Source organism: Rhinopithecus roxellana, chromosome 19 (assembly GCF_007565055.1).
Source record: "Rhinopithecus roxellana isolate Shanxi Qingling chromosome 19, ASM756505v1, whole genome shotgun sequence".
In the NCBI taxonomy this organism is placed as follows: domain Eukaryota; kingdom Metazoa; phylum Chordata; class Mammalia; order Primates; family Cercopithecidae; genus Rhinopithecus; species Rhinopithecus roxellana.
In genome coordinates this window covers 53210746-53238359 of record NC_044567.1, presented here as the reverse complement: position 1 = coordinate 53238359, position 27614 = coordinate 53210746, and the positions used below count along the sequence as shown (strand labels likewise).

Here is a 27614-nt window from a genome sequence, read left to right as displayed (position 1 = left end):
TAGTCCTTTCCCTTCAAAAACCTCACAGCCTAGAAGACAGATGTGTAAACCAACAGCAGCAGTGTAATAGGTGTGATAATTATGACACGAGAACTAAGAGTATCAACTATTTACAACAGCCAATGTTAGTGAGCACCAGGCAGAGTTCTAAGCCCTTCACATGGATCAACTCATATTTTCCACAACAACTCTAAAGGTAGGTACTACCTTTTTGCTGGTGAGGAACAGAGAGGTTAAGTATTTTGTTTAAGGCATATGGTGAGTACATGATGTAGCTTGAATGTGAATCCTGGACTGATTCCAGATGCCACAATTAACCACTATACCAAGGGCCAACAGTCATTGCAGGGATGAGAAGTCCAGGACGGGGAGGGGCATTTGGGGAAATGGCCCAGAGAAAAACAACCCTTAAACTGCACTTTAATGGATAACTAGGAGTTTGAAAGTATATGGCAAGGGAGAGGCAATCTCGGGTAGAGGGGACAGAGTGTGAGCATACATAAAGACTGCATGGCAGATGGTGAGAACTATAACCTGCCTGGTGTGGCTGGAAAGGAACAGGGCAGGTGATGAAGACAGAGCCAGAGGTCAGAATAAAAAAAGCCTGGCAGACTCAGGATGAAGAGCTCAGATATTACAGTAAGGGCACCATGGAGCCACTGGAGACTATTAAGGGTGGAGAGCGCTGATCACCCCAGATCTACGTAAGTTCTCTTATGTATGGGACCTACAAATCTCTTAAAGTATGTGCCTTTGTGCTGGGTGCGGTGGCTCACGCTTGTAATCCCAGCACTTTGGGAGCCCAAGGCGGGTGGATCGCTTGAACCCAGGAGCTCAAGACCAGCCTGGGTAACATGATGAAACCCCGTTTCTACTAAAAACAAAAAAATTAGCCTGGCATGGTGGGGTGCACCTGTAGTCCCAGCTACTTAGGAGAATTCCTTGAACCCGGGAGGTGGAGGTTGCAGTGAGCTGAAATCACACCACTGCACTGCAGCCTGGGCAACAGAGTGAGACTCCATCTTAAAAAAAAAAAAAAAGGCCGGGCGCGGTGGCTCAAGCCTGTAATCCCAGCACTTTGGGAGGCCGAGGCGGGCGGATCACGAGGTCAGGAGATCGAGACCATCCTGGCTAACACGGTGAAACCCCGTCTCTACTAAAAATACAAAAAACTAGCCGGGCGAGGTGGCGGGCGCCTGTAGTCCCTGCTACTCTGGAGGCTGAGGCAGGAGAATGGCCTAAACCCGGGAGGCGGAGCTTGCAGTGAGCTGAGATCCGGCCACTGCACTCCACTACAGCCCGGGCGACAGAGCAAGACTCCGTCTCAAAAAAAACAAAAAAAACAAAAAAAACAAAAAAAACAAAAAAAAAAAAAAAAAAAAAAAAGGTGCCTCTGTACTGCCTGAATCCGTTCTCCGGTGTCTCTGAGAGTGGTCAGTCACCTTCTGTTACACACCAAGAAACAATGCAATACTTTTTCTCATCAGTTACAATGTACTCTGATATTTTCTCTATTTTTTTTTTTGAGACGGAGTCTCGCTCCATCGCCAGGCTGAGTGCGATCTTGGCTCACTGCAACCTCCGCCTCCCGGGTTCACGCGATTCTCCTGCCTCAGCCTCCCGAGTAGCTGGGACTACAGGTGCATGCCACCATGCTCAGCTAATTTTTGTATTTTTAGTAGAGACGGGGTTTCACCTTGTTGGCCAGGGTGGTCTCGATCTCTTGACCTTGTGATCCACCTGCCTTGGCCTCCCAAAGTGCTGGGATTACAGGCGTGAGCCACCACACCTGGCTTGATATTTTCTATTCCATTCTATTGTTTCATTTTTTTAATAAGCAGGTTAAGACTCACTAAATAGATTTCCAGCCCACTAAAGGGGCAGTATGAAACACACTGCCTTTGGAATGTGGGGCCCAAAACTCATCTCAGTACTCTAGGTCTAGTCTAACAGTGCAAAGCAGAGTAAGTCTACCTTTGCCTCCCTAAAACCAGAGTAACACTCCCTGTTTCCATGAAGCCAACATCCATCTCCACACAGATGCTACCTGGTCTGCTGTACTCTTCCTCTTCCTCTCTAATTCAGGGCTCTTCCTGTAGCACCTTCCCACTATGTGCTCTGCCACCCACATGACACTATTTTGGCAGCACCCAAGTGCAGGCACTATGACAGGCACCAGGTGGGAGATAAAACGTTTAACAGTGTCAAACTAAAACAAGAAACCTGGATTACAGGATTGTGACAGATTTACCACTTATTCTCCATGATGAGATCTGGACCAAGACTCTTGGCCTCCTGAAGTCTCGATCCAGCATCTTGCCCAACCTTTCTTCCCCCTAGCTTGTTGTAAGGATCCAAAAGATCATGACCAAGATGATGCCTAGTAAACTTCAAAAAACATTATGACAGCCGGGCGCGGTGGCTCACGCCTGCAATCCCAGCACTTTGGGAAGCCGAGGCAAGTGGATCACCTGAGGTCAGGAGTTTGAGACCAGCCTGGCCAACATGGTGAAACCCTGTCTCTATTAAAAATACAAAAAATTAGCCGGGTGTGGCAGCAGGCACCTGTAATGCCAGCTACTCGGGAGGCTGAGACAGGAGAATCACTTGAACCCAGGTGGCAGAGGTGGCAGTGAGCAGAGATTGCGCCATTGCACTCCAGCCTGGGACTCTGTTTCCAAACAAAAAAAAGGCCAGGTGCAGTGGCTCACACCTGCAATCCCAGCAGTTTGGGAGGCCAAGGCGGGCGGATCACAAGGTCAGGAGATTGAGACCATCCTGGCTTACATGGTGAAACTCTGTCTCTACTAAAAAAAATACAAAAAATTAGCTGGGTGTGGTGGCGCACGCCTGTAGTACCAGCTACTCAGAAGGCTGAGGCAGGAGAATCACCTGAACCCAGGAGGCAGAGGTTGCAGTGAGCCGAGATGGTGCCACTGCACTCCAGCATGGGTGACAGAACGAGACTCCGTCTAAAACAAGAAAAAAAACAGTTAAGTTATTACAATCTAGTTAGAAAGCCATATTGATCCACTTTGTGGACAAGAGACAGAAAAGTGGGCTGGCTGAACTACAGATCTCCATCTATTTGCCTTAGCCTGAGGACAGCATGAGAAAGGCTCAGGCCTTCATCCATTCCTGTTTAACCTCCTCAACCACTACTGGGTTCAAGACCATGTTACATACATACATGAAAATGGTTACCAAAAGCCTCACAGACCACGCCAGGAGTGGTGGACCACCCCTGTGATCGCAGCACTTTGGGAGGCTGAGGCGGGCGGACTGCTTGGAGCACAAGAGCTTGAGACCAGCCTGGGGAACACGGCGAAACCTCATCTCTACAAAAAACACAAAAATTAGCTGGGTGTTTGGCGGTATGCACACGTAGTCCCAGCTACTCGGGAGGCTGAGACTGGAGAATCGCTTGAGGCTGGGAAGTGGAGGTTGCAATGAGCTGAGATCGCAACACTAGAATGCAATGCACTGGCTTAAATAAGAAGGCTGCATGGCGGCTCCACTTGAAAGAAACACACTCCATCAGTCAAAAACTCTGGATCTGATCTTACTTCTGCCATATCCAAGGCCTCAGGTTACTCATCTGTAAGAATGTCCTTGTCTACCCAGCACTTTGAGAGGCTGAGGCAGGCGGATCACTTGAAGCCAGGAGTTAGAGATCACCTTGGCCAACATGGCGAAACCCCATCTCTACCAAAAATGAAAAACATATATATATATTAGCCGGGTGTGGTGGTGCACGCCCGTAGTCCCAGTTACTCGGGAAGATGACACAGGAGAATCACTTGAACGTGGGAAGCGGAGGTTGCAGTGAGCTGAGATTGCGCCACTGCACTCCAGCCTGGGTGACAGAGCAAGACTCTGTCTCAAAAAAAAAAAAAAAAAAGAAAGAAAGAAAAGAATATCCTTATCTAAAATAAAGTATTTAAAGAGCTGTAGGTTGGGCGCAGTGACTCACACCTGTAATCCCAACACTTTGGGAGGCTGAGGCAGGTGGTTCACCTGAGGTCAGGAGTTTCAGACCAGTCTGGCTAACATAGTGAAACCCCCGTCTCTACTAAAAACACAGAAATTAGCCAGACATGGGGGCAGGCACCTGTAATCCCAGCTAATCGGGAGGCTGAGGCAGGAGAATTGCTTGAAACCAGGAGGCGGAGGTTGTAGTGAGCCGATACTGCACCACTGCACTCCAGCCTGGGCGACAGAGTAAGACTCTGTCTCAAAAAAAAAAAAAAAAAAAAAAAGAAGACTGTTATAGAGGCTGGAATAAACACCTTGGAACTGAACTACAACCACAGAAAACAGTAACAGTACCAATTACAAACAACACTTACTGAGCACTGAGCAGGTGAGCTTGTTTTAATGGGTGAGGCAACTGAGACACTGTGGTCAAGTAAGTTAACCAAAGTCACCTGGCTTGAGAATGGTGGAACTAGAACTTGCTCACAGGCAGGTTGGCTCCAGGCCCAATTCTCAAGCTCAGTCTAAAGAACAGCAGAATGAGCAGACTCGTAACATGGCAAACCTGCTGCTGCCGTGACAAGCTAACTACACCCGCCCAGGTTGTTATGAAAGGGGTCCCTTTTCGGAGGAGGGGAGGGGCAACTTGCAGGCAATGAGTACCAAGGTCCCAGCCAGTTCAGGCTCTAGACTACGTGCTACAGTATCACTCTCAAAATGTACCATGCCCTCTCACTTCAGTATATTTGCATATGTTATGCCTTTCAAATGGAGTATCCCCTTCTTCCTTTGTCAGGCAAATTCTTCCAGCCTCTCAAGCTTTGTTTTGGTGAAGCCTTTGTCAAACTCCATGCTGCTGGTAAGTGCTTCTCTGTGGTCCTTGAAATTGGAGTGGGCTTAGAATGGAGCAAGGAGCAGATAGGAGAGGACAGCAAAGGACAAAATTCCCACACACGTGGGAAACGGGATAATGAAGTGGCTGCTTAAAGAGCACTGGGAGGGCCGGGCGTGGTGGCTCAAGCCTGTAATCCCAGCACTTTGGGAGGCCGAGGCGGGTGGATCACGAGGTCAGGAGATCAAGACCATCCTGGCTAACATGGTGAAACCCCGTCTCTACTAAAAACACAAAAAAAACTAGCTGGGCGAGGTGGCGGGCGCCTGTAGTCCCAGCTACTCGGAGGCTGAGCCTGGAGAATGGCGTGAACCCGGGAGGCGGAGCTTGCAGTGAGCCGAGATCGCGCCACTGCACTCCAACCTGGGCGACACAGCGAGACTCCGTCTCAAAAAAAAAAAAAAAAAAAAGAGCACTGGGAGACAAGGGTAGAAGGTATAAGAGTGTAAAGCCTGCTCCACTATTCAGAAGTGATTCTGAAGGCAATGGGGAGCCACTGAAGTTTCTAAAGCAAGGCAGGACCATGGTGAGGTGGTATTCTGGAAATCAGGGAGAGACAAAAGAGCTGTGTGGCCTTTCCTCCAAAGCTCTCCTAGGTCATGAATTTCTCCAAAGAAACCAATACCATCAACTCTCCCACAGCAAAGCACGCAAAGCCGAAGCAAGCAAAAATAATCTCCATTCGGCCAGGCGCGATGGCTCACGCCTGTAATCCCAGCACTTTGGGAGGCTGAGGCGGGCGGATCACAAGGTCAGGAGATCGAGACCATCCTGGCTAACACGGTGAAACCCCGTCTCTACTAAAAAATATGAAAAATTAGCTGGACATGGTGGTGGGCAACCGTAGTCCCAGCTACTCAGGAGGCTGAGGCAGGAGAATGGCGTGAACCTGGGAGGTGGAGCTTGCAGTGAGCCAAGATTGCTCCACTGCACTCCAGCCTGGGCGAGAGACTCCGTCTCAAAATCATCATCATCTTCAACATCATCATCATCATCATCATCATCATCTCCACTCACCAAGGATCTTTCCTGTACTGCCTTATCACCATCCACAGCCAGCCATCCCTTACCAAAGACATCCTGTGTACAATGGTAGTGCAGGCAGGTGGCTGGCGGCCTCACAGCCTAGCTGCATGACAAGGCCAGACAGTATGCTCTAAGTGCCAAAGGATCTGTACAGAACAGGTAACAGGAGCATCAGGTGTAGGGCTAAAAACACCATTAAGGAGACACTATCTGAATCAAGCCACAGAAGACGTGGTGCAGACCAGGTGACAGTGCCAAGGTGGGGAATCTTCAAGAACTGATAGCAAGGTCCATACATAGGACAAAGCAGGCATCCCACTAGCCAGCACAGGGCTCGTGCGGGAGGAAGATAAATTAGGTAAGGGAGTTAGGGACAAAGCAGGTATCCCACTAGCTAGCAGAGGGCTGGTGCAGGTGGGAAAGGGAAATTAGGTAAGGGAGTTAGGCTGATGTATGGGCTTCAACCAATTCAGACAAATACATATTTGGTCCCTCAGGTAGTGGAGAGCCGAGGGCTCCGGGCTGAGGGCAAGAAAAGCTGGCAGCCTGCTGTTGCTTTATGGTGCACGCACACAGCTCTTACAGTCTATAGTCTTAAAAGGGGCAGATAATCGCATCTGCATATTCCTACGGGCAGAGTTCCTGGGCTCGAAGCCATTCTAAATAAGTTGACTAATACTTTTCCCATACTAATACGAAGATGGGCGTAGGGCTTTTCTACAAACTTCCTGTAAACCCAAAAGTGCCTAAGAACCTTTTAAAGTTTTCACAAAAACCATATTTAACTGTTTCCTTCAATGTCAAGAAACTATTTTATTATTAAAAGGTTACAGACTGAATATAAAATATGAGGTTTGAGTGTGTGTGGACTACAACTTCCACAGCCTCCCAAAGCACCTGGGCATTGGCAGCCACCCAGGACTGTGCTAAGACAATGAACAGAGATGAATCAAAAAGACCCTTCCCTTACAGCTTACCACCCCATGGATTTCACAAAGCAGGCACCAAAAGTCTGCGGCAAATTAGTAAAACAGGACCTATTCACATGAAATTTCACTTTAGGGCCATCTGTTATCACCCTGTGCTCAGTATGCTTTTCTGCCCTAGATTTTCTAGAATCATGCTCTAAGGGTATAAATATCTAATCTATAACCTCTGATGTGAAATAAGAACTTAATTTTAATTCTATTTCCCCTCTACATGGCAGTCAATTAAATATTGCTCCTGTGAACAAACTAAAGAGTCCTTTCTCCCTGGATCACACCTACCACGAGAAAAGGTGTGTTGTACTATAAAATGATAAGGCTTCAGACTTTGGTCCATGGTCTAACTCCAAGAACTTCTTTAAAGAACACCTCCTCAAGTAACTGAGGTCACAGGAATGTGAAAGCAAGACAGCTGCGTGGACACGAATGGCAGTGTAAGCTGGGAAGCCGAAGAAGAAACATGGAACACTTGGAAACTCTCAGCATTATAATAAACCAGGCGCAGCCATGGCAATTGCTCTACCATGTTAGCTCTTACAAAAATGAATGACGGAAACAACTTGTCATTTTAGTTGCTACTATAAAGACATTTTATTATTTCGCAAGCCCTTCATCTTGTAGTAAAATATAGCAGTATACTCTCAAAAGCTTAGGTGTACATTAACAACACAGAATTAACTGTGTAAGTATACACAAAAGTATACACTGACTCAAGTCTAAGGATAGACATTTTTAAAGCACAGACTCAAATGCACGGCTAATTCCTGTATCGTTTGGCTAGTCCTAACTTACTAGTCCTTACAGACAGAGCAGCTATCGTGAGATTATCGGGAGAGGGTAGCAGCCACTGTGAGATTATCACGATCAGGTTTTTAAACCTTGGCTAAGCCTCACTCACAGACTTGTATGACCTAGCTATGGGAATCAAAGACTGCCAAATATAACTCAATAGTTTCTCTCCCCTTCCTCAATAATTAAGTCCTGAGTCTTAGCTGAATATATGGCCATGGAAAAAGAATCCCAGCCTCTCCTACAGCTGAATGCAGCCATGTGACTGAATTTTGGCCTATGGGATGTAAACTGCCCGTAAGAGAGTGAGCATGGCTCTCTCCTTCCCTTTTCCCTTTCTTGCTTGTTGGAATGTGGAAAATGACAGGAGAAGGAGTCAACAGAATTACTAAGTGGAAGATGTCTGTGAAGGATGACAGCACAAGATGGATGAAGCCATGTCCCTGATGATGATAAAACTGCCACATCAACCCTGGACTGCCTACCTGAACATTTTCATAAGAAAGCAGCTTCTTTGTTTAAACCACTGGTGCATTAGGTTTTCTGTCCCTTGAAAAAGATTTGTCTATCCCTAATACACCATAGCAGACTTCTTCCAGATTCTCTGGACTTCGGACTTTTGTGGATACAATTTCCTCTGCCTGAAACGCTGTTACTACCTCCTGTAACACTGTCTGCTTCCAACGTTCACCTGTGGGCTGAAATGTTACGTTCTCAGGTAACTCTTGCTTGAGCCCTAGGTGAGGTCAAATACACTTGCTACTTACTCCTTATACCTTCCCTTGGTTAACATTCACCATATCTTACAATTGCTGGGTTAATACCTGTCTCTTCCACCACACTACATACTCTTTAAGAGCAAGTATCTGCTTTGTCCACTGTCATCCAAGTGAGTGGCACTCAATATATGCCCAATAAACATTTGCTCAGTGAACAATAATGCCACAACCCCTCAGTGATTTCTGAACCACACCTTGACCTTATGAACTCTACACAAAGTTCTATTTCTGTCAGATCTCATCTCAGAATGTAAACGGTGTTTCTCTCCATTTGCCTTTGCACAAATCTGTAAAGTGCCAACTCCTTGAACAGTTCTGTATGGTTCTTTCCACTACCACTTCATGTTCTCTTAATACAGATAGATACTAGAGGGAAGGTGCTACATGTATTCTTGGGAAAAAAAAAAAAGGAGATCTTTCACTAACTAGTATGACTTTTTTTTTTTTTTTTTTTTTTTTTTTGAGACAGAGTCTCGCTCTGTGGACCAGGCTGGAGTGCAGTGGTGCGATCTTGGCTCACTGCAACCTCCCCCTCCTGGGTTCAAGCGATTCTCCCACCTCAGCCTCCCAAGTAGCTGGGATTACAGGCACCCACCACCAGGCCCAGCTAATTTTTGTATTTTTAGTAGAGATGGGGTTTCACCATGTTGGCCAGGCTGGTCTCGAATTCCTGACCTCAGATGATCCTCCCGCCTCAGCCTCCCAAAGTGCTGGGATGACAGGCGTGAGCCACCACACCCAGCCACGACTATTACTTTTAAGGGCTGGGATGCCTTAAAGGCACTTTTTTCATAAGAAACACACAAACTACATTATCTGAATTCTGGCCATGTACAGGAAGACATTCTTAAAATATTTTAAAAGCCTCTGATTTTAAAGTAAACAGAATCGTTTAAAGGCATTACCAATACCTGCTGGTTTACTGCTTTATGTACTCACCCTTTGTGGCCACTGAAGATTCTACATGGTTGGCTGACTCATTTTCACAAATTAAGTACCTTTTTTGTCATACCGTGGAGTTAAAAGAAATAGGATCCCAGGAAGGAGGTAGTGAGACATTAAAAACAAAAAATAGGGTGGGAGTCAGGGGAGAGAGAGCATCAGGAAGAATAGCTAATGGATGCTGGACTTAATACTTGGGTAATGGGATGATCTGTGGAGTAAACCACCATGGCACAAGTTTACCTATGTAACAAATCTGCAAATCCAAATCCTGCACATGTACGCCTGAATTTAAAATAAAAATTGAAAGACAGAAAGAAAGAAAAAAAAAGCAAGAGATTCAGGTGATAGTCTCAGTTTTACTAATGATTCACTGGGTAACCCTGGATCAGTCTTCTTAACTCGAAGTGAAGTACCCAGTAGGTAACTCCCAAGATGCCTTCCAAGGAAAATATTTTCTTGCCAAATCAATTTGCTCTTAATGATTTAGCAGACATGATCTTGGTGATTATATGAAGAACCGTATAATTTCAAGTATTCACTTGTAATTGTGAAATGACGTAGGAAACCTGGGACTTGCCTATCAGTTTCAGATCCTATGAAGGTTTAAACGAGTCTAACATATAGTTCTTTAAGGGTCTACAAACCAATGTGTATTCTGGGAAAGCTAGTTTTTGCGTCAGGAGGATAGGTTTCAGAATGTGAGCCTTTCCAGTATGTTACTACTGTCTGTCCACACTCATTCGGCGCCCACACTGAATTCCGAAGGTGCTGTGTAAAAACGTGGACAGGACAATATAAAAAATGGTTTTCAGCGCCACTCCTCCTATCCTTACATCTCTTTTCTCTCCAAACTGTTCTAGAACCTGATAAAAGGTCTCCAGAGAGTAGCGTCCATCAACTGCACAAAGGTCTGCATTACAACATACAGAGACATCGGGGCTTGTCCAGCCCTTCAGAGCAAGGACGGCCTAATGCAGGCTTTCCAGACCTCTCACATAGGATAGAGAGAGACAAGCAAACGCCTGGTGAAAAGCTGGAAACACCTCATATGGGTCCCCGCCTGGCCTCTCCAAAGCAAATGCCCACCTCTTCCTTCAGTCCCCCGGGGACGACCGCCCCGCCCCACCCCCGCAGTCGCCCGCCAGCCCTGACCTCCTCGAACTGCTCGCTAGAGCAGCCGGCGCCGCGAGCCTCCAGCAGCTCCCGGAACTGCTCCAGAGTGACAGACTCTTCACCGCGGCCCAGCCGCTCTTCCAGCCAGCGAAACAACGCGCCGCGATGCCTCGACACCAGCGACTCGCAGGGGGGTGTGGGCAGCAACGCAGCGGCAGCCTCTCGCAGCCTGGCCGGCTCCAGCAGCGCCGCGGCTGGCGGTAGCGCTGGAGCCACGAGGCCCGGGCCGGGGGTCGTGCCCGAGACCGCGGCCCAGTCCTGGTGTGGGCCCCAGCCCTCGCCCCCGGCAGCTGCCGCTTCGTCTTCACTGCTGTGACTCGGAGCGTTCCCCATGAGGTCTCCGTCTTGGGCGCCCGGCTCTGCAGCCGCCGCCGCCTCCCCTCCTCGACCTGTCAACCTCCGACAGCAGCCGGCGGGCGGGGACGGGGAGGAGACGACGGCGACGGCGGCGACGGCTGCGGCTTCCGGCTTCCTGGCCGTCAAGCGACGACTGCTGTCGCAAAGGCGCCGTCACGTAGGTAGCAGGCCTCTACCAACTCACGACAGCTAGGCGGGGAGCACCGCCTCAAAGAGTGCAACCTTGATTTCCCAGAGAACGAGTCTGTCTCAACATCTACGTCATTCCGCAGCCTCTGCTGCCGCCATCTTTGTTGGGGCTGACAACCTGCAAGCCAAGAAGTACGAGAAGAGCCAGGCGCGGTTGGCTCACGCCTGTAATCCCAGCACTTTGGGAGGCCGACACGGGTGGATCATCTGAGGTCAGGAGTTCGAGACCAGCCTGACCAACGTGGTGAACCCCTGTCTCTACTAAATACAAAATATTAGCCGGGCGTGGTGGCGCGTGCCTGTAGTCCCAGCTACTCGGGAGGCTGAGGCAGGAGAATCGCTTGAACCCGGGAGGCGGAGGTTGCAGTGAGCCGAGATTGCGCGTCTGCACTCCAGCCTGGGTAACAAGAGCTAAAACTCCGTCTCCAAAAACAAAATAGTACAAGGAAAAAGTCGCAGTCAGACAGCGAGCTTTTCGCCAGAGCCAGGAATACAGACAGAGCGAGCTGAGAGGGAGCGCGCGCACGAGCGAAGAGAGCGAGAGCGCGCGCGCCGATGACGTCACGCTCGGCGTCTCCGCCATCTTGGCTGTAGACAGAGGCGGCAACTTGGGAAGTGCGGTCCGCGTGCAGCCGTATCGATGCTGAGTCTCGGAGGCCGTGGGCTTTTGTTGGGCCTGGCTGTAGCCGCAGCAGCGGTGTTGGCAGCACGGCTTATGGGCTGGTGGGGTCCCCGCGCTGGCTTTCGCCTTTTCATACCGGAGGAGCTGTCTCGCTATCGCGGCCGCCCAGGGGACCCGGGCCTGTACTTGGCGTTGCTCGGCCGCGTCTACGATGTGTCCGCCGGCCGGAGGCACTACGAGCCTGGGTCCCACTATAGCGGCTTCGCAGGTATCAGCGAGGCTGCTCACGCCTTCCCCTCCGCTGGCGCGAGCCGGTAGCCACGTGCGCGTGGTTTGTTCATTATTCATCTATTTCGCCCGCACCCCCCACCCCACCCCACATCCATCAAACCCGCGCGACGGGCGGTTCCGAGCTGCACCATCCTTCTGGGCTCTCTGGCTCTGGCGGGACTGTGGGCCAGCTCTGGCATTCACCACCGCCCTGCATGACTTCTATTGGAGAAACATGTCTTCTCTCTCGGTAACCATTACCCACCGTCGGAAGCCGAGGATACGGGCTGTGTGCCAGACTTCTGTGGGGGCTCTCAAGGCACAGATAAATGAGATCCCGCCCCGCCCCTACCCTCACAGTTTCCTTACTAATTCCAACCATCTCTTCATTATGCCCGGGTCCGAGATAATCTGTCTTGCCCCCACCCCTTAGCGGAGTGTTTTCAAGGTTCATCCCTGGTTTATGAGCATGCATCAATACTTTATTTCTTAATGGCCGTCATATGGTACATTTGGTCTGAGTCATTCCTGCTTCTAGTACAGATGCACCTGTTTGCTTTCCTTAGAAAAGATTACGAGGTTACGGCACAGAAAAGGGGTCCAGTCACCTTTACAGTCCTTCATATGTAGAACAAAGCTGTACATATGTTAGGCCTCAAGGAACGTTTGTCAAATTAAGTTTATGTTGGTGTCCCTGTTTTACAGCTGAGGGGATTAAAGGATGTGATTTGCCTAAAACCCTCACACCTGAGTACTGACAGAACATGGACTTGGACCACCACCCTAGTGCTTTTTTACAGATGTTGCCTTGCCAGCCAGCGAGACTGACCTCCAAAATTTAAAAAGAAAAAAAAGTGCAGGCCGGGCGCGGTGGCTCAAGCCTGTAATCCGAGCACTTTGGGAGGCTGAGACGGGCGGATCACGAGGTCAGGAGATCGAGACCATCCTGGCTAACACGGTGAAACCCCGTCTCTACTAAAAAAATACAAAAAAAAAAAAAAAACTAGCCAGGCGACGTGGCAGGCGCCTGTAGTCCCAGCTACTCGGGAGGCTGAGGCAGGAGAATGGCGTAAACCCGGGAGGCGGAGCTTGCAGTGAGCTGAGATCCGGCCACTGCACTCCAGCCTGGGTGACAACGAGACTCCGTCTCAAAAAAAAAAGAAAAAGAAAAGAAAAAAAAGTGCAGGGCAGGCCTAAGATCAGCTACTAGGCTGATATTAAAGAAGCATTTTCCACTTGTCGTTATCTTAGGGGAGTTGGGAAGCTGCCTCTAGCACTTAAAATACAAGCCAGTTCCCTCTGTCTAGGGAGTACTTCAGAAATACAAGGGTTGACAGAAAAGGAATGAAGTCCAGTCGGTCTCACAAAGCCCCTGAGATAGTCCAGCAGGGGAAGGGACTTAGGGCTACACAGTGAGTTAGAAGCAGAGCTGGGACTGGGATCAAAGTGAAGGCAGTTTTCGTTGCGCTGCCCTATCCCGTGCTGTTGGAGACGTCGTTGGATGTTTGCACAAGTGTGGGCATAAAACCTTCGATTTCTGGAGTGCTTTTTCTTTTTCCTTTTTTTTTTTTGAGATGGAGTCTCGCTCTTGTCACCCAGGCTGGAGTGCAGTGGCGTGATCTCGGCTCACTGCAACCTCCGCCTCCCAAGCTCAAGCGATCCTCCCACTTCAGCCTGCCAAGTAGCTGGGACCATAGGTGTACACCACCATGCCCAGCTAATTTTTGTATTTTTTGTAGAGATGGGTCGTCACCATGTTGACCAGGCTGGTCTTGAACTCCGGAGCTCAAGTGCTCCACCCGCCTCAGCCTCCCAAAGTGCTGGGATTACAGGTGTAAGCCACTGCACCCAGCCTTTTTGTTTGTTTGAGACAAACTGGTTCTGTAGCCCAGGTTGGAGTGCGGTGGTGCCATCTTGGCTCACTGCAACCTCCGCCTCCTGGATTCAGTGTTCTTGTGCCCCACCCTCCCGAGGAGCTGGGATTACAGGTGTGCGCCACCACGTCTGGCTAATTTTTGTATTTTTAGTAGAGATGGGGTTTCGCCATGTTGGCCAGGCTGGACTGGAAATCCTGGCCTCAAGTGATCCACCTGCCTCGGTCTCCCACAGTGCTGGGATTACAGGTGTTAGCCAAAATTCAGTGCTGTTTGTTTGTTTGTTTTGAGACGGAGTCTCACTCTGTCGCCCAGGCTGGAGTGCAGGGGTGCGATCTCGGCTCACTGCAAGCTCCACCTCCCAGGTTCATACCATTCTCCTGCCTCAGCCTCCCTAGTTGCTGGGACTACAGGCGCCCGCCACCACGCCCGGCTAATTTTTTGTATTTTTAGTAGAGATGGGGTTTCACCGTGTTAGCTAGGTTGGTGTCGATCTCCTGACCTCGTGATTCGCCCACCTCGGCCTCCCAAAGTGCTGGGATTACAGGCGTTTGGCACCGTGCCCAGCCCAGTTTTTTTTTTTTTTTTTTAATATAACCAGAAACTTGTAAAAATGTCACCACTAATTCTAGAACATTTTCATCACCCCAGAAAGAAACTTCTTATCTATTAGCAGTCATTCCTCATTCCTTCCTTTGCCAACCACTGTCTACTTTTTTTTTCTGTCGATTGGCCTATTCTGGGCATTTCATGGAGTCATACATGTGGCCTTTTGAGTCTGGTTTCTTTCACTTAGCATAATGTTTTCAGGGTTCATCCATGGTGTATCAGCATGTAGCCGTACTTTATTCCTTTATGACTGAATAATATTCTATAGATATTATAATTCGAATAATATAGGTATACCACATTTTATCAGTTGATGGATTTTTGGTTTCTTTCTACCTTTTTGCCTGTTATAAATAATGCTGCTATGAACATTCATGTACAAATGTTTGTGTGAGCTGGGCACAGTGGTGTGTGCCTCTAGTCTCAGCTCCTTGGGAGGCGGAGGCAGGAGACTCGCTTGAACCACGGAGGCAGATGTTGCAGTGAGCATTTCTGCACTCCAGCCTGGGTGACAGAGTGAGACTCTTACCTAAAAAAAAAAAAAAAAAAAAAAAAATCAATGTATTTCATTAATTTGATACTTACTGGGAATTTACTAAAGATCAGGTGCTGTACCAGACGCTGGGGAATCCGTAGTAGATGAGTTTGGTGTGTTCTTACCTGATAAAACTTACTAGTAGAAAAGACAGACATTAAATAGATATTACACAATTAATGTATTGTTTTTGTGAAAAGTGTTAAAAGTACTGGTGTTACCAGAGGCTGTAACCGATTCGAAGAGGAGGAGAGAGGAAGGGAGCAAAGTGAACATTAAAGAAGGTGGCAGTGGCCGGGTGCGGTGGCTCACGCCTGTAATCCCAGCACTTTGGGAGGCCGAGGTGGGCGGATCACCTGAGGTCGGGAGTTCGAAACCAGCCTGACCAACCTGGAGAAACCCTGTCTCTACTAAAAATACAAAATTGGGAGACCGAGGTGGGCAGATCACAGGGTCAGGAGATCGAGACCATCCTGGCTAACATGGTGAAACCCCGTTTCTACTAAAAATACAAAAAAATTAGCCGGGTATGGTGGTGGACGCCTGTAGTCCCAGCTACTCAGGAGGCTGAGGCAGGAGAATGGTGTGAACCTGGGAGACGGTGTTTGCAGTGAGCCAAGATCGCGCTACTGTGCTCCAGCCTGGGCAACAGAGCGAGACTCCGTCTCAAAAAAAAAAATTAACCGGGCATGGTGGCACATGCCTGTCATCCCAGCTACTCAGGAGACTGAGGCAGGAGAATCACTTGAACCCGGGAGGCAGAGGTTGCAGTGAGCCGAGATTGTACCATTGCATTCCATTCTGGGTAACAAGAGCAAAACTCTGTCTCCAAAAAAAAAAAAAAAAAAAAGGAACGTGGCAAGGCATCGTTGGTGGCAGCTGGTGCAGGAATTTGGACATTCTCATAGAGCAGAGGGAAGCCTCTGAGGATTCTTTGGCAGGACAATGACATGATCAGTTTATGTTTAAAATATCATTTGAGTGTGGTATGAAGAGCAGATTAGTGGGGCAAGAATGAATGTGCGGAGGTCTCCCTCGGGGTTTACCGTAGTAGTTCAGGTGAGAGAGGATGGCAGCCTGGGCTTGCTTAGATGTGGGTGGAGACAGGTAGACTGACACAAGAACACTACTTAGGAAGAAAATAACAGGACTTGGAGACTGGATGTGACAGATGAAGCCAGTGTTAGGAACTGCAGGCTGAGCACAGTGGCTCATGCCTCTAATGCCAGCACTTTGGGAGGGCAAGGTGGGAACATTACCTCAGGTCAGGAGTTCGAGACCAGCCTGGCCATTGTGGCGAAACCCCCCTCTCTGCTAAAAATACAAAAATTAGTTGTTCGTAGTGGCGGGCACCTGTAGTCCCAGCTACTTGGGAGGCTGAGGCAGGAGACTGGCTTGAACCCAGGAGGTGAAGGTTGCACTGAGCTGTGACTGCACCATTGCAGTCCAGCCTGGGCAATAGAACGAGACTCAGTCTCAAAAAAAAAAAAAAAAAAAAAACTGCATTCCCCAGGCTCGGTGCGGTGGCTCACACCTGTAATCCCAGCACTTTGGGAGGCCAAGGCAGGCAGATCACCTGAGGTCAGGAGTTCCACACCAGCCTGACCCACATGATGAAACCCCATCTGTACTAAAAATACAGAAAATAGCCAGGCATGTTGGCGTGTGCCTGTGGTACCAGCTACTCAGGAGGCTGAGGCAGGCAAATCGCTTAAACCCATGAGGCGGAGGTTGCAGTGAGCCAAGATTGTGCCTTTGCACTCCAGCCTGGGCGACAAGAGTGAAATTCTGTCTCACACGCACACACAAAAAGAACTGCATTCCTGGATTGAGCAACTGTTTGGCATTTACTGAGACAGGCAGTACTGGAGTAGATACAGGTTTCCTAGCTGTGAGGGTGCTGATAATCATGAGTTCAATGTGGACCTTTTTTTTTTTTTTTTAAGAGAGATGGGGTCTGGCCGGGTGCGGTGACTCAAGCCTGTAATCCCAGCACTTTGGGAGGCCGAGACGGGCGGATCACGAGGTCAGGAGATCGAGACCATCCTGGCTAACACGTTGAAACCTCATCTCTACTAAAAATACAAAAAATTAGCCGGGCGAGGTGGCGGGCGCCTGTGGTCCCAGCTACTCGGGAGGCTGAGGCAGGAGAATGGCGTGAACCTGGGAGGCGGAGCTTGCAGTGAGCTGCGATCCGGCCACTGTACTCCAGCCCAGGCGACAAAGCAAGACTCCGTCTCAAAAAAAAAAAAAAAAAAAAAAAAAAAGAGAGATGGGGTCTCATCCTGTCACCCACAAGCTGAAGTGCAGTGGCATGGTCATAGCTCAAACCCCTGGGCTCAAGCAGTCCTCCTTATTCGGCTTCTTGAGGAGCTGGGATTATGAGCATGAGCCACCATCCCAGCCAGTGTGAACATTTTGATCTTGTGATGTCTGTGAGACATCTAAGTGGTGTTGGATATACAGGTGTGAGCCTTGGCAGGCATCTGAGCTGAAGATACAGATGTGGCTATCTTTGCCTGCACATGGGCTTTGAAACCACAGGTATGGATAAGATTGTCAAGTGCGACGGTGTGGATGGTAATTGACCCCGAAGGCTGGTAGACAATGAGGAACTGGAGAAGTAGGAGGAAAACCAGGCCAAGGGAAGCGGTCAGCTGTGTTAAATATTGCCGAAGGTAAATGAAAGAATGTGATCGATGCCAAAGAGACGTGTGTCCAAGGTCTAGGAGCATCTGTCACGGAGGAGGTGGTGGGGACTCCATTTCCCTGGGGACGAGGAGTGGGGCTTGTCAAGAGACGTTTCTCAGAAAACAGATTCTTTCCGGGTGCGGTGACTCACACCTGTAATCCCAGCACTTTGGGGGGCTGAGGTGGGCGGATCACCTGAGGTCAGAACCAGCCTGGCCACCGTGGTGAAACCCCATCTCTACTAAAAACACATAAAAAGTAGCCGGGCATAGTGGCGGGCGCCTGTAATCCCAGCTACTCTGGAGGCTGAGGCAGGAGAATCACTTGAACCCGGAAAGTGGAAGTTGCAATGGGCTGAGATCATGCCACTGCACGCCTGAGCAACAGAGCGAGACTGTCTCAGAAAAAAAAAAAAAGAAAAGAAAGAAAGAAAATAGATTCTTGAGTGGGGATAGTGTCAGTCATTTACAACTGGATCTGATGGAAACTTCTCTCTTTCAGGCCGAGATGCATCCAGAGCCTTTGTGACCGGAGACTATTCTGAAGCAGGCCTTGTGGATGATATATCTGATTTGTCATCTACTGAGATGCTAACACTTCAAAATTGGCTTTCATTCTATGAGAAGAATTATGTATGTGTTGGTAAGTAGTCCACAGGTCATACATTTCATTTGATTGTCTGCAGTGTTTTTAGGGGGCTGAGATTTTGTAGGGATTGGGCTCTAGGTTAAAATCTGAAAAACAGCCATGGATTTGTTTTGCTTCAAATTCTGGTTGTTAGAATAGGGATGAGACACCCAGAAGGAGATGGATGGGCACCTGCTTCTGCCCCTCTTAGTCTTGGGAGAGGATTACTAAGCTGTTTGTTTTGGCCTCAGTTTCACCACAGCCAGTGACTGCTGGCACCGTCCTTGAACTACCAGCTCCAGAAGGACGGCTTCCCTGTCTCACTGTGCTCCATGCACCTGGCTTCAGCAGACGGCCAGAAAGGCTTGGAGCCTAAATTTATGTTTCAACAAATCCCCTTTGATTTGGTCCTCTAGGAGGAGACAGACTTCCCGAGTGAGCTGTCTCCCGGGGGTAGTGATGCTAGTCAATCCACTGTGTAGGGTACTGCACTTGCTACTTACTGGTGCTGCGTGAGGGACTTGCTTCTCAAATGAAAAGACGCCAAACTGTGTTCTGAAGCGGTGTTCAAGACTCCGAACACTAGGCCGGGTGCAGTGGCTCACGCCTGTAATCCCAGCACTTTGGAAGGCCGAGGCGGGTGGATCACTTGAGGTCAGGAGTTCAAGACCATCCTGGCCAACATGGTGAAACCCTGTCTCTACTAAAAAATAAAAAAATTACCCGGGTGTGGTGGCACACACCTGTAGTCCCAGCTACTCAGGAGGCTGAGGCAGGAGAATCGCTTGAACCCAGGAGGCGGAGGTTGCAGTGAGCCGAGATCGCACCACTGCACTCCAGCCTCAATGAAAGACAATAAACACTAGATTGCTTCACAAGTACGGACACGTGGGATGGTTGTAGCCCTTTCTCCCATGTGTCTGCAGCCCCCGCCCCTCACGAGTCCTACTTGGACACGACTGGCTTCCTGAGGAACACCAGCGTCACTCTACCATCGAAACAGGCCTAACTTGGAAGAATTCTTTCCTTAATGCCTCTGAATTTCTGCTTCTGTCATCACTGCTTGAGTTACCTTTTCTGAGAACCCTGGCATTTTTATTAACACCTCGGCTCCCGCCACATCCAATCAGTCAAGGCTTTTTCATAATATCTAAAGTTTGTGTCTGTCCATTGTGGGCCTCTGCAGCACGCCTTCCTTCATTTTCCCAGTCTGCCCAAGATCAGTTTTGAGACCACAACCCTGTCTACCATTGAAAGCACTGACCTCTACTCACCTGCGCTTCAGAGGGCTGGCTTCTTCCCTTTCCCAGTGAAGTTGCCAAACCAAGGTTGAAACATTACTGGGTTAATAAATAAAAGAACACCCAATAGAAAAGAATGAGAGCCAGAAGCGGTGGCTCACGCCTGTAATCCTAACACTTTGGGAGTCCGAGGTGGGCAGATCACCTGAGGTCAGGAGTTCAAGACCAGCTTGGCCAATGTGGTGAAACCCCATCTCTACTAAAATACAAAAATTAGCCAGGCGTGGTGGCGGGTGCCTGTAACCCCAGCTACTCAGGAGGCTGAGATGGGAGAATTGCTTGAACCCGGAAGATGGAGGTTGCAGTGAGCCAAGATTGCACCACTGCACTCCAGCCTGGGTGGCTGAATGAGACTCCGTCTCAAAAAAAAAAAAAAAAAAAAAAAAAAAAAGAAGAAAAAGAATAAGAATGGAGTCCAGACTGGTAGCTCATGCCTGTAATCCCAGCACTTTGGGAGGCCGAGGTGGTTGGATCAGTTGAGGTCAGGAGTTCAAGACCAGCCTGACCAACATGGCAAAACCATGTCTCTACTAAAAATACAAAAAATTAGCAGGGTGTGGTGGCACATGCCTGTAATCCCAGCTACTCTGGAGGCTGAAGCATGAGAATCACTTGAACCTGGAAGGCAGAGGTTGCAATAAGCCAAGATCACGTCACTGCATTCCACCCTGGGTGACGGAGTGAGACCTTGTCTCAAAAAAAAAAAAAAAAACAAAAAAAACCAGAGTCCTGTAAATGGGCAAAGAATGCCAGGCCAAATACTTCATACTAAGATTTGGGAGCACACTAGAAGTGTTCTGGATGTGTTTGGTGTGGCAGGTGAACTGTTCTTGTCTGAATGATGTAAAATGTGTTGAGGATGGGGTGGGGCATGTGGTGGGAAATGCCTCAGAAGGAATTTAGTTGATGTCAGGATCTTATTGAATACCTACTATTCATAAGTTAAAGTTTAGATCTCAGGGGGACCAGGGATGAATTGAGTCCAGTTCCTGCCCCTGTTAGCTCATTCTGTAGGATAGGGGCCATGTTAGGCTCTTTCAGGTTACCAGTAACCCTGAGGATACATCAGTGGATGGTTTATTGTAAGGGTACATACTGAAGTGAGGACAGCCAGGAAGCCATCTTGGCAGCCAACATGGCCAGGCCTCAAGGGAAAACAAGATGGCCTTGGTTATGCTGTGGATACAGGATTGGCTTGGAGACGCAGCCACTGGTGATCACCACTCTCATGACACAGCTTCTAGAACTCCTCCTCTGTTGCCTCTGCTACTGCTGTCCTCTCTTTGGGTCTCATGTCAGAAACTCAACCAAGACAGGCTTGTCACCATATAACACAGACACCCCAAACCCCACAGTGGGACGTTCTGTGCCAGGCCAACTCATAGACTGCAGGCCTGTGATTCGGGCCCTGATTCCTTTCCTCATTCATCTAATACGTATTTAAAATAATACGTATTTAAAAGGAATGCTCTATGCTAGGCTGTTTTATTTATTTATTTCTATATTTTTTGAGATTGAGTTTTGCTCTGTCATCCAGACTGGAGTGCAGTGGCGCGATCTTGGCTCACTGCAGCCTCCCACTCCTGGGTTCAAGCAATTCTCCTGCCTCAGCCTCCCGGGTAACTGGGATTATAGGTATGCGCCACCACACCCGGCAAATTTTTATTTTTCGTAGAGACGGGGTTTCATCATGTTGGCCAGGCTGGTCTCGAACTCCTGACCCCAAGTGATCTGCCCGGCTCGGCCTCCCAAAGTGCTGGGATTCCAGATGTGAGCCACCGCACCCGGCGCTAGCTGTTCTGAGCACTGGGCCTCACTAGTAGAGAGAGGTATCATAAGCAAGTAAACAGATTGAACAACTCCAGATAGGACCATGAGCCAGACTGTGATGCAACACATGTGCGGGAATTCTGGCTCCTTTAGAGCAGGTGCTCAGGGCTGGCTTCTTGGAGAAAAGGACCGTTAAGCTGAGACTGGGCAGGTGAGTGGGAGGCAGCCACACCGAGACCTGAGGAGAGTGTCCCGGGTCAGGGAAGAGCAGTGCCAAAGGTGGGGAGTGGGGAAGCACAGCCAAGACATAGAAAGGAAGCCCGTGTGCTGGAGCCCCCAGTGAACGAGGGGGGACGTAGCTTGTAAGCGGCTGAAGAAGCAAATCAGTTAAATGGTTAACAGGGCCTTAGAGGCCTTGATAAGAAATTTGCATTTTTGTCTGTCCGCTTTAGGAAGCCATTGAAAGGTTTTACTCAGGCGTCGGAGTGCCACGGTATGATTCATGTTTTGAAAAGATCCCCTAGTTGTTTTATGGACAGAGGGCTCTAGGAGGGCACGAGCTGAGGCACAGAGGGCAGTTAGGAGGCCAGTGCTACGGTCTGTGCTTTGGAGGAGGGTGATGGCGGTGGTGAGTTGGGGCACAGAGGGCAGTTAGGAGGCCAGTGCTACGGTCCGTGCTTTGGAAGAGGGTGATGGCGGTGGTGAGTTGGGGCACAGAGGGCAGTTAGGAGGCCAGTGCTACGGTCCGTGCTTTGGAGGAGGGTGATGGCGGTGGTGAGTTGGGGCACAGAGGGCAGTTAGGAGGCCAGTGCTACGGTCCGTGCTTTGGAGGAGGGTGATGGCAGTGGGAATGGAAAGGAGTCAACAGAATCAGGATCTGTTCAGAGGTAGGACTGACAAGGTTTTCTGATGGATCCGACAGCAAGGGAGCATGATGTGGATATAGAGGAGGAGGAGTCAGGCTCCTAGTCTGGGTCACAGCCTAGAGGCAACATGGATTTGGGAAAGTCAGGGAGGGCGTTGGACTTGAGAGATGAGCTGAGTCTCAGATGCGCTGAACATATGGGCCACTAGAATCGAAGGTAAAAGCTAGTTCTTGGGGGTTGTTCCCTCCTTGGTTGCACCTCCCTCAAGTGCTTCCTTTCTGCTTCTCTTGCCTTGTGGCAGGTGCTGCCTCTGAAGGCCATTTGTACCTCAGGACTGGGCTACGTTAGGACCCTGCCCTGAGAGAACTGACCTGTTTTTCCTTCTGGCCTGTAGGCTGGTGGACCACTTGCCGGCTGCTGCCATAGCTTAGACTTTTACAAATTCTGACAGGCACTTAAAGCCGGGCACAGTGTGGCTCCCACCTGCACCCCCATCTACTCAAGAAGCTGAGGTGGGAGGATTGCTTGAGCCCAGAAGTTCAAGGTATAATGAGCTATGTTCATGCCTGTGAATAGCCACTACACTCCAGCCTAAGCAATAGAGCCAGACTCATCTCTAAGGAAACATTCGGATAGGCATTTTAAAGGAAAACCAGTTTTTACTCACTTACATCCCCTGAGGGACACAGCCAAAAGAGAGCAATGGAGGGGAGAGCATGGGCTTAGAGCCAGATTAATTCACTAGCTTTGTAGACTGCCCCAAGTTATTTAGCTTGCCAGTCTCTCCTACAAATAAGGGAACAATTATTTCTCTCATAGGTTTGTTGGGAGGAGTAAAAAAATATTGGTGGCCAGGAGCAGTGGTTCACGCCTGTAATCCCAGCACTTTGGGAGGCCTAGGCAGGTGGATCACCTGAGGTCGGGAGTTCGAGACCAGCCTGGCCAACATGGAGAAACCCGTCTCTACTAAAAATACAAAAAATTAGCTGGGCGTGGTGGCGCATGCCAGTAATCCCAGCTACTCGGGAGGCTGAGGCAGGAGAATCGCTTGAACCCAGGAGGCGGAGGTTGTGGTGAGCCGAGAGCGTGCCACTGCACTCCAGCCTGGGCAACAAGAACGAAACTCCATCTCAAAAAAAAAATACATATATATATATACACACACACACATATACACATATATATACACACATATATACACATATATATACACATAGGTAAATACACATAGATATACATATATATAAAATAAAGTGCTAGTATAGTGTCAGACATTGAGTTCAATAAATGATCTGTTTAAAGCAAAATAATTTGATGTTAGAGAAAATGGAGCTGCAAAAATATTAGCCTGCCTGGGCATGGTGGCTCATGCCTATAATCCCAGCACTTTGAGAGGCTGAGGTGGGAGGATTACTTGGGCCCAGGAGTTCAAGACTAGCCTGGTCAACAGAGTGAGACCCCGTCTCTATTATAATAAACATGTTAGCCAATAAGCCATTCATTCATCAAACATTAGTTGAATACCCACTGTGTGCTCTAAGCACACTGAAGCATCGAGAAATGAATCACACATGGTTCTGCCCTCAGGGAAGCATTGTCTGGAAGTAAGAAAGATTTGATAGTTTCTGTAATAAAGGGCTCTACAGCTAGAACAGGGATGCAGTTATGCGGGGTGTTCTAGGATGTTGAGAGGTTGGTATGCAAGGCACCAGGAGTCCCTGCAACAGAAGTTCTTAATAAACGCACACCAGCAGGACTGAAGTTAGAAACCCTGGGAACTTGTGCCTTCCCACACCGGCCTCAGTAGTTAAGTATCTATTCACTCTCACCCTCACTCTCACTCATATCTACCTTCCTGTCATCACAGGAAGGGTGATAGGACGCTTCTACGGAGAGGATGGGCTGCCTACCCCGGCACTGACCCAGGTAGAAGCCATGATCACCAGAGGCTTGGAGGCAAACAAACTAGAACTGCAAGAGAAGCAGACATTCCCGCCGTGCAACGCAGAGTGGAGCTCAGCTAGGGGCAGTCGGCTCTGGTGCTCCCAGAAGAGGTAAGCAGGCTCCCCTTCTGCTCCTTTCTGCCTGTCCCAAATCCAGCTCCTAGGCCGTCCTGCCTGCGGTATTCAGTGACTTCAGGGAATTGATTGTTAACCCCTGCTTTTTCAAACTGCTGATAACAATTCTCAACTTTGGCTGCCTATTAGATCTTCTGGGGAACTGCCAAATAATGGATGGTCAGACCTCACTCCACTCAACTGAATGGGTTGAGACTTGGACTTGAGGCCTGGGCATCTTTTTATTTTTCCCCAATTCTCCAAAGATCCTGCTGACACAACCTCAGCCCGGGAGTGAGAAGGCACAAGCAGGATTTCTTGCTTTCTTTGGCCTGTTCAGCCATCCACTGGCGTTGGTTTCCTGTTTGACAGCACAAATCATGCCTGTCTATAGGAGAGAGGGACGAGGAGGTGGGGAGGGTACATGCAGTGATGGCTTCAACTGCTGTCTTAAAAACAAGGTGAGCCGGGCGCAGTAGCACACCTGTGGTCCTGGCTACTTGGGAGACTGAGGCAGGCAGGTCTCTTGAGCTCAGGAGTTGAGTCCAGCCTGGGCAACATAAAAAAACAATAACAAACAAACAAACCACTGCACATTCGGAGTTCTCAGCCTTAACTGAGGGGAGCACAGGCAACGGTAGCAGAAGGAAAGCTCCTTCCCTCCTGGCCACTAGCTGTGAAGAGACACCTTCTCCAGTGTCATCATCTCAAGAAAGGGGACTGTGAGAACCTGGCCTGCTCACTTGATGGAGAGAAGCGAAGATAGGCGTGGGCCTTCCTGTGGCACAGGTCTGAATGCAGGTGGCCTCAGAGGGCCCTGCTCCTCCGGAGGAGACTCCAGGAGGCCTGCATGCGTTCAGATGCTTGACTTTGCTCCCTTGGGACCCGCCTCCTTTTACCTCCCCATAGCCCTCCCCTCTGTCTGCTGAACCTCTTCTTGCTTTCATGACTGAGGAATTCAGGATCTGCCTTCCCCACAAAACCCTTCCGGGGCCACCCTCGTGAACTGAGGGGCCCTATCCCTGTGCCTCAGCTCAGTTTGTTGTTTTCTATTCACCTGTGTGCATCTCCCATTAGACTGAGAGGAACAAGCACTGAAGGCAGGGACGAGGTGTGGAGTAAGGATCACCAGTGATGGGATGGAGGCTGGGTGGAAGAGGGAGGCATTTGGGTGACAGCCTTATTTGTGGTAAGCTAGAAGTAGGATGTTTTCTCACTGGGTGGCAGTTTCTCTGACAGGAGGCACCGGAAACTGTCTGAGGCATCAGTTCCAAGAACCTCAGTTTCTTTTTTACAAGGCCTGTGAGTCCATCAGAGACTGAACCCGGTACCCTGAGATGGGCTAGGTCCCTCTGCCCAAGATAGGAGGTTGCTCAGCTTATGTTGGGCCAGAGCTGAATCCTCCATGTCTGAAGCCTGGTGCCATCAAGGACTGGACCTATGGGGGACAAGACAGCTTGCAGCTACACCCTATGCCAAGGGCTTCCCAGAGAAGGCCAACCCAGGTGACCAAGGGCCAGTGGCCAATTGCCCACCCCTACCCAAGTGCCCCAGAGAAGAAGGTGAAGACCTGGCCTGCACGGGGTTGTAGTGGGGGAAGGAAGAGGACGGTCACACCCAGACACTGCTTCTGAGAAACTCACAGGCCAGCAGGGGAAGCCCTTTCACAGCTGTTGCCACCAGTGCAGGAACGTGGTGCTGCCTCCTAAGAAGGGGCAGGGCAGGGGCTGGGGAGCACAGTGAAAGGAACCATGGACTGTGCCCTTGGCTTGGGGAAGGTGGTGGTGGTCCTGCAGGGGAAGCTGGAGGAAGTTAGGGGAGAGCATGAAGGCTCAGGGGCTGAGCGCTGTAGCCTGCTGTCTTGGAAACACTCCGGTAGGCTTCTGCTTTTCCTAAGGCCTGGCTCACTGCTTCCTGCTCTCCCCTTCCCAGAGACTCATGAGTTCTCACACTTAAGTCCTCTTTCTGTCTGTCCTTAGTGGAGGCGTGAGCAGAGACTGGATTGGTGTCCCCAGGAAGCTGTATAAGCCAGGTGCTAAGGAGCCCCGCTGCGTGTGTGTGAGAACCACTGGCCCCCCTAGTGACCAGATGCCGGACAACCCACCACACAGAAATCGTGGGGACCTGGACCACCCAAACTTGGCGGAGTACACAGGCTGCCCACCTCTAGCCATCACATGCTCCTTCCCACTCTAAGCTGTAGCCTTTTCTGTTGATAACACACAGAGAGCTCTGCCGAGAACCTGAGTAGGCCCTTGACACCTGTGTGCCCTGGGATGCCCCCTGGCGCAAATCAGGAGGGTCTGGAAGGACTCTGGCTATATTCTGCAAATGTGGCTCATGCCCCTCACTGTGGCTCAGCATTGTGGTGCCTGAGGGACAGCCAGCCACCTGCCCAGTACTGGTCAGCGTTTCACCACTATTCTCCTTGACCTACTGGCCATCTTCCTCAGAGCCCTCAGATACCAATGGGCGCAAATATGACCGACTCCATTTCCACTTGAATTTACAACCAAAAGCCTGCTGGGTTGATTACATCTGGGCCAACGCAGTAAGAGGCAATAACAAATTAGCATGGGTTGATTCTGGACTTGGAAAAGCTTTTGCTTGTATGGATACGGCAAATCCAGATGTCTCTGAACAAAGCAACAATTTAAAGCAACGACATTTTCTCTCCTTTAAGCCCTTAAAATCAGGTGTGGTGTGTTTTCAAAGGCAGAAGTCTGCATTTTGAGCAAAAGGTGGTTTCCCAGCTCTTACAAGGTAACTGGTTAGCACGACATTAAAGTGTGGGCAGGGCTGCAAACTGAAGGGGGCTGGGCTTGCTGCTTGTCCAGTGGTTTGTATTTCCAGGGTCATCTGTAACCCCTACACTTGGCAAATGTCATACCTGTTACCTCTTGACTATTTGTCAAGGTAGATGGGGGCAAGGAGTGTTCCTCCTTCAGACAGAAGTGGGACCAGCACTACCACAGACAGCACCATGGCCTCTGTGCATCACCCCATCAGAGCCTCCACCCAGTATCCTCTAGCTTCCGCTCTCTCTGTCACTGTCTCCTTTTTCTCCATCATTCATTTCACTAAATCGCTTTCCAGATTCACAGACTAGAAAGTGGAGGCTGCCCCTGCTCCACTGGCAGACCCGTGCTCACTGCCCTATGGCCACAGCTGTTCCTTACGCTTGGGCTCCAGCTCATGGCTCCTTTGGCCTGCCCCCCGCCATCTTTCTCACCTGCCCCTCTTGTACCTTAACCTCTCCCCACCTCCTGGATCTTACCCCA

The 27614-nt window shown here is 49.5% G+C and overlaps 2 protein-coding genes across 6 annotated transcripts in view; one reads left to right on the top strand and one right to left on the bottom strand.

Annotated features, from left to right (window-relative positions):
• The window catches only part of ZZEF1 (zinc finger ZZ-type and EF-hand domain containing 1), a 146469-nt gene extending 135571 nt beyond the window's left edge, over positions 1-10898 (bottom strand). For both annotated transcript variants that reach the window (XM_010382190.2, XM_030922817.1), the window contains exon 1: positions 10545-10898. In XM_010382190.2, coding sequence (XP_010380492.2) covers positions 10545-10898 — 354 coding nt within the window. The remainder of the gene's footprint in view (positions 1-10544) is intronic.
• A 221-nt stretch (positions 10899-11119) lies between these two features.
• On the top strand, positions 11120-27141 carry LOC104677225 (neuferricin). 4 transcript variants are annotated; one of them, XM_010382189.2, is made up of 4 exons: positions 11120-12001; positions 18214-18354; positions 24144-24330; positions 26313-27141. In XM_010382189.2, exons 1-4 carry the CDS (start codon positions 11752-11754, stop codon positions 26527-26529), a joined length of 795 nt encoding a protein of 264 aa, XP_010380491.1. In that variant the 5' UTR covers positions 11120-11751; the 3' UTR covers positions 26530-27141. The 4 variants fall into 4 exon arrangements, with proteins under 4 accessions (XP_010380491.1, XP_030778681.1, XP_030778683.1 ...); XM_030922821.1 differs by having other exon boundaries at positions 11129-11323; XM_030922823.1 differs by having other exon boundaries at positions 11494-11512.
• The last annotated feature ends 473 nt before the right edge of the window (positions 27142-27614 follow it).

Bases quoted from the DNA above. Each gene is read 5' to 3' on its own strand.
- LOC104677225 (XM_010382189.2), top strand. From the start codon at position 11,752: ATGCTGAGTCTCGGAGGCCGTGGGCTTTTGTTGGGCCTGGCTGTAGCC. The intron at 12,002-18,213 runs GTATCAGCGAGG...TCTCTCTTTCAG, and splicing joins CCACTATAGCGGCTTCGCAG to GCCGAGATGCATCCAGAGCC. The intron at 18,355-24,143 runs GTAAGTAGTCCA...CTGTCATCACAG, and splicing joins GAAGAATTATGTATGTGTTG to GAAGGGTGATAGGACGCTTC.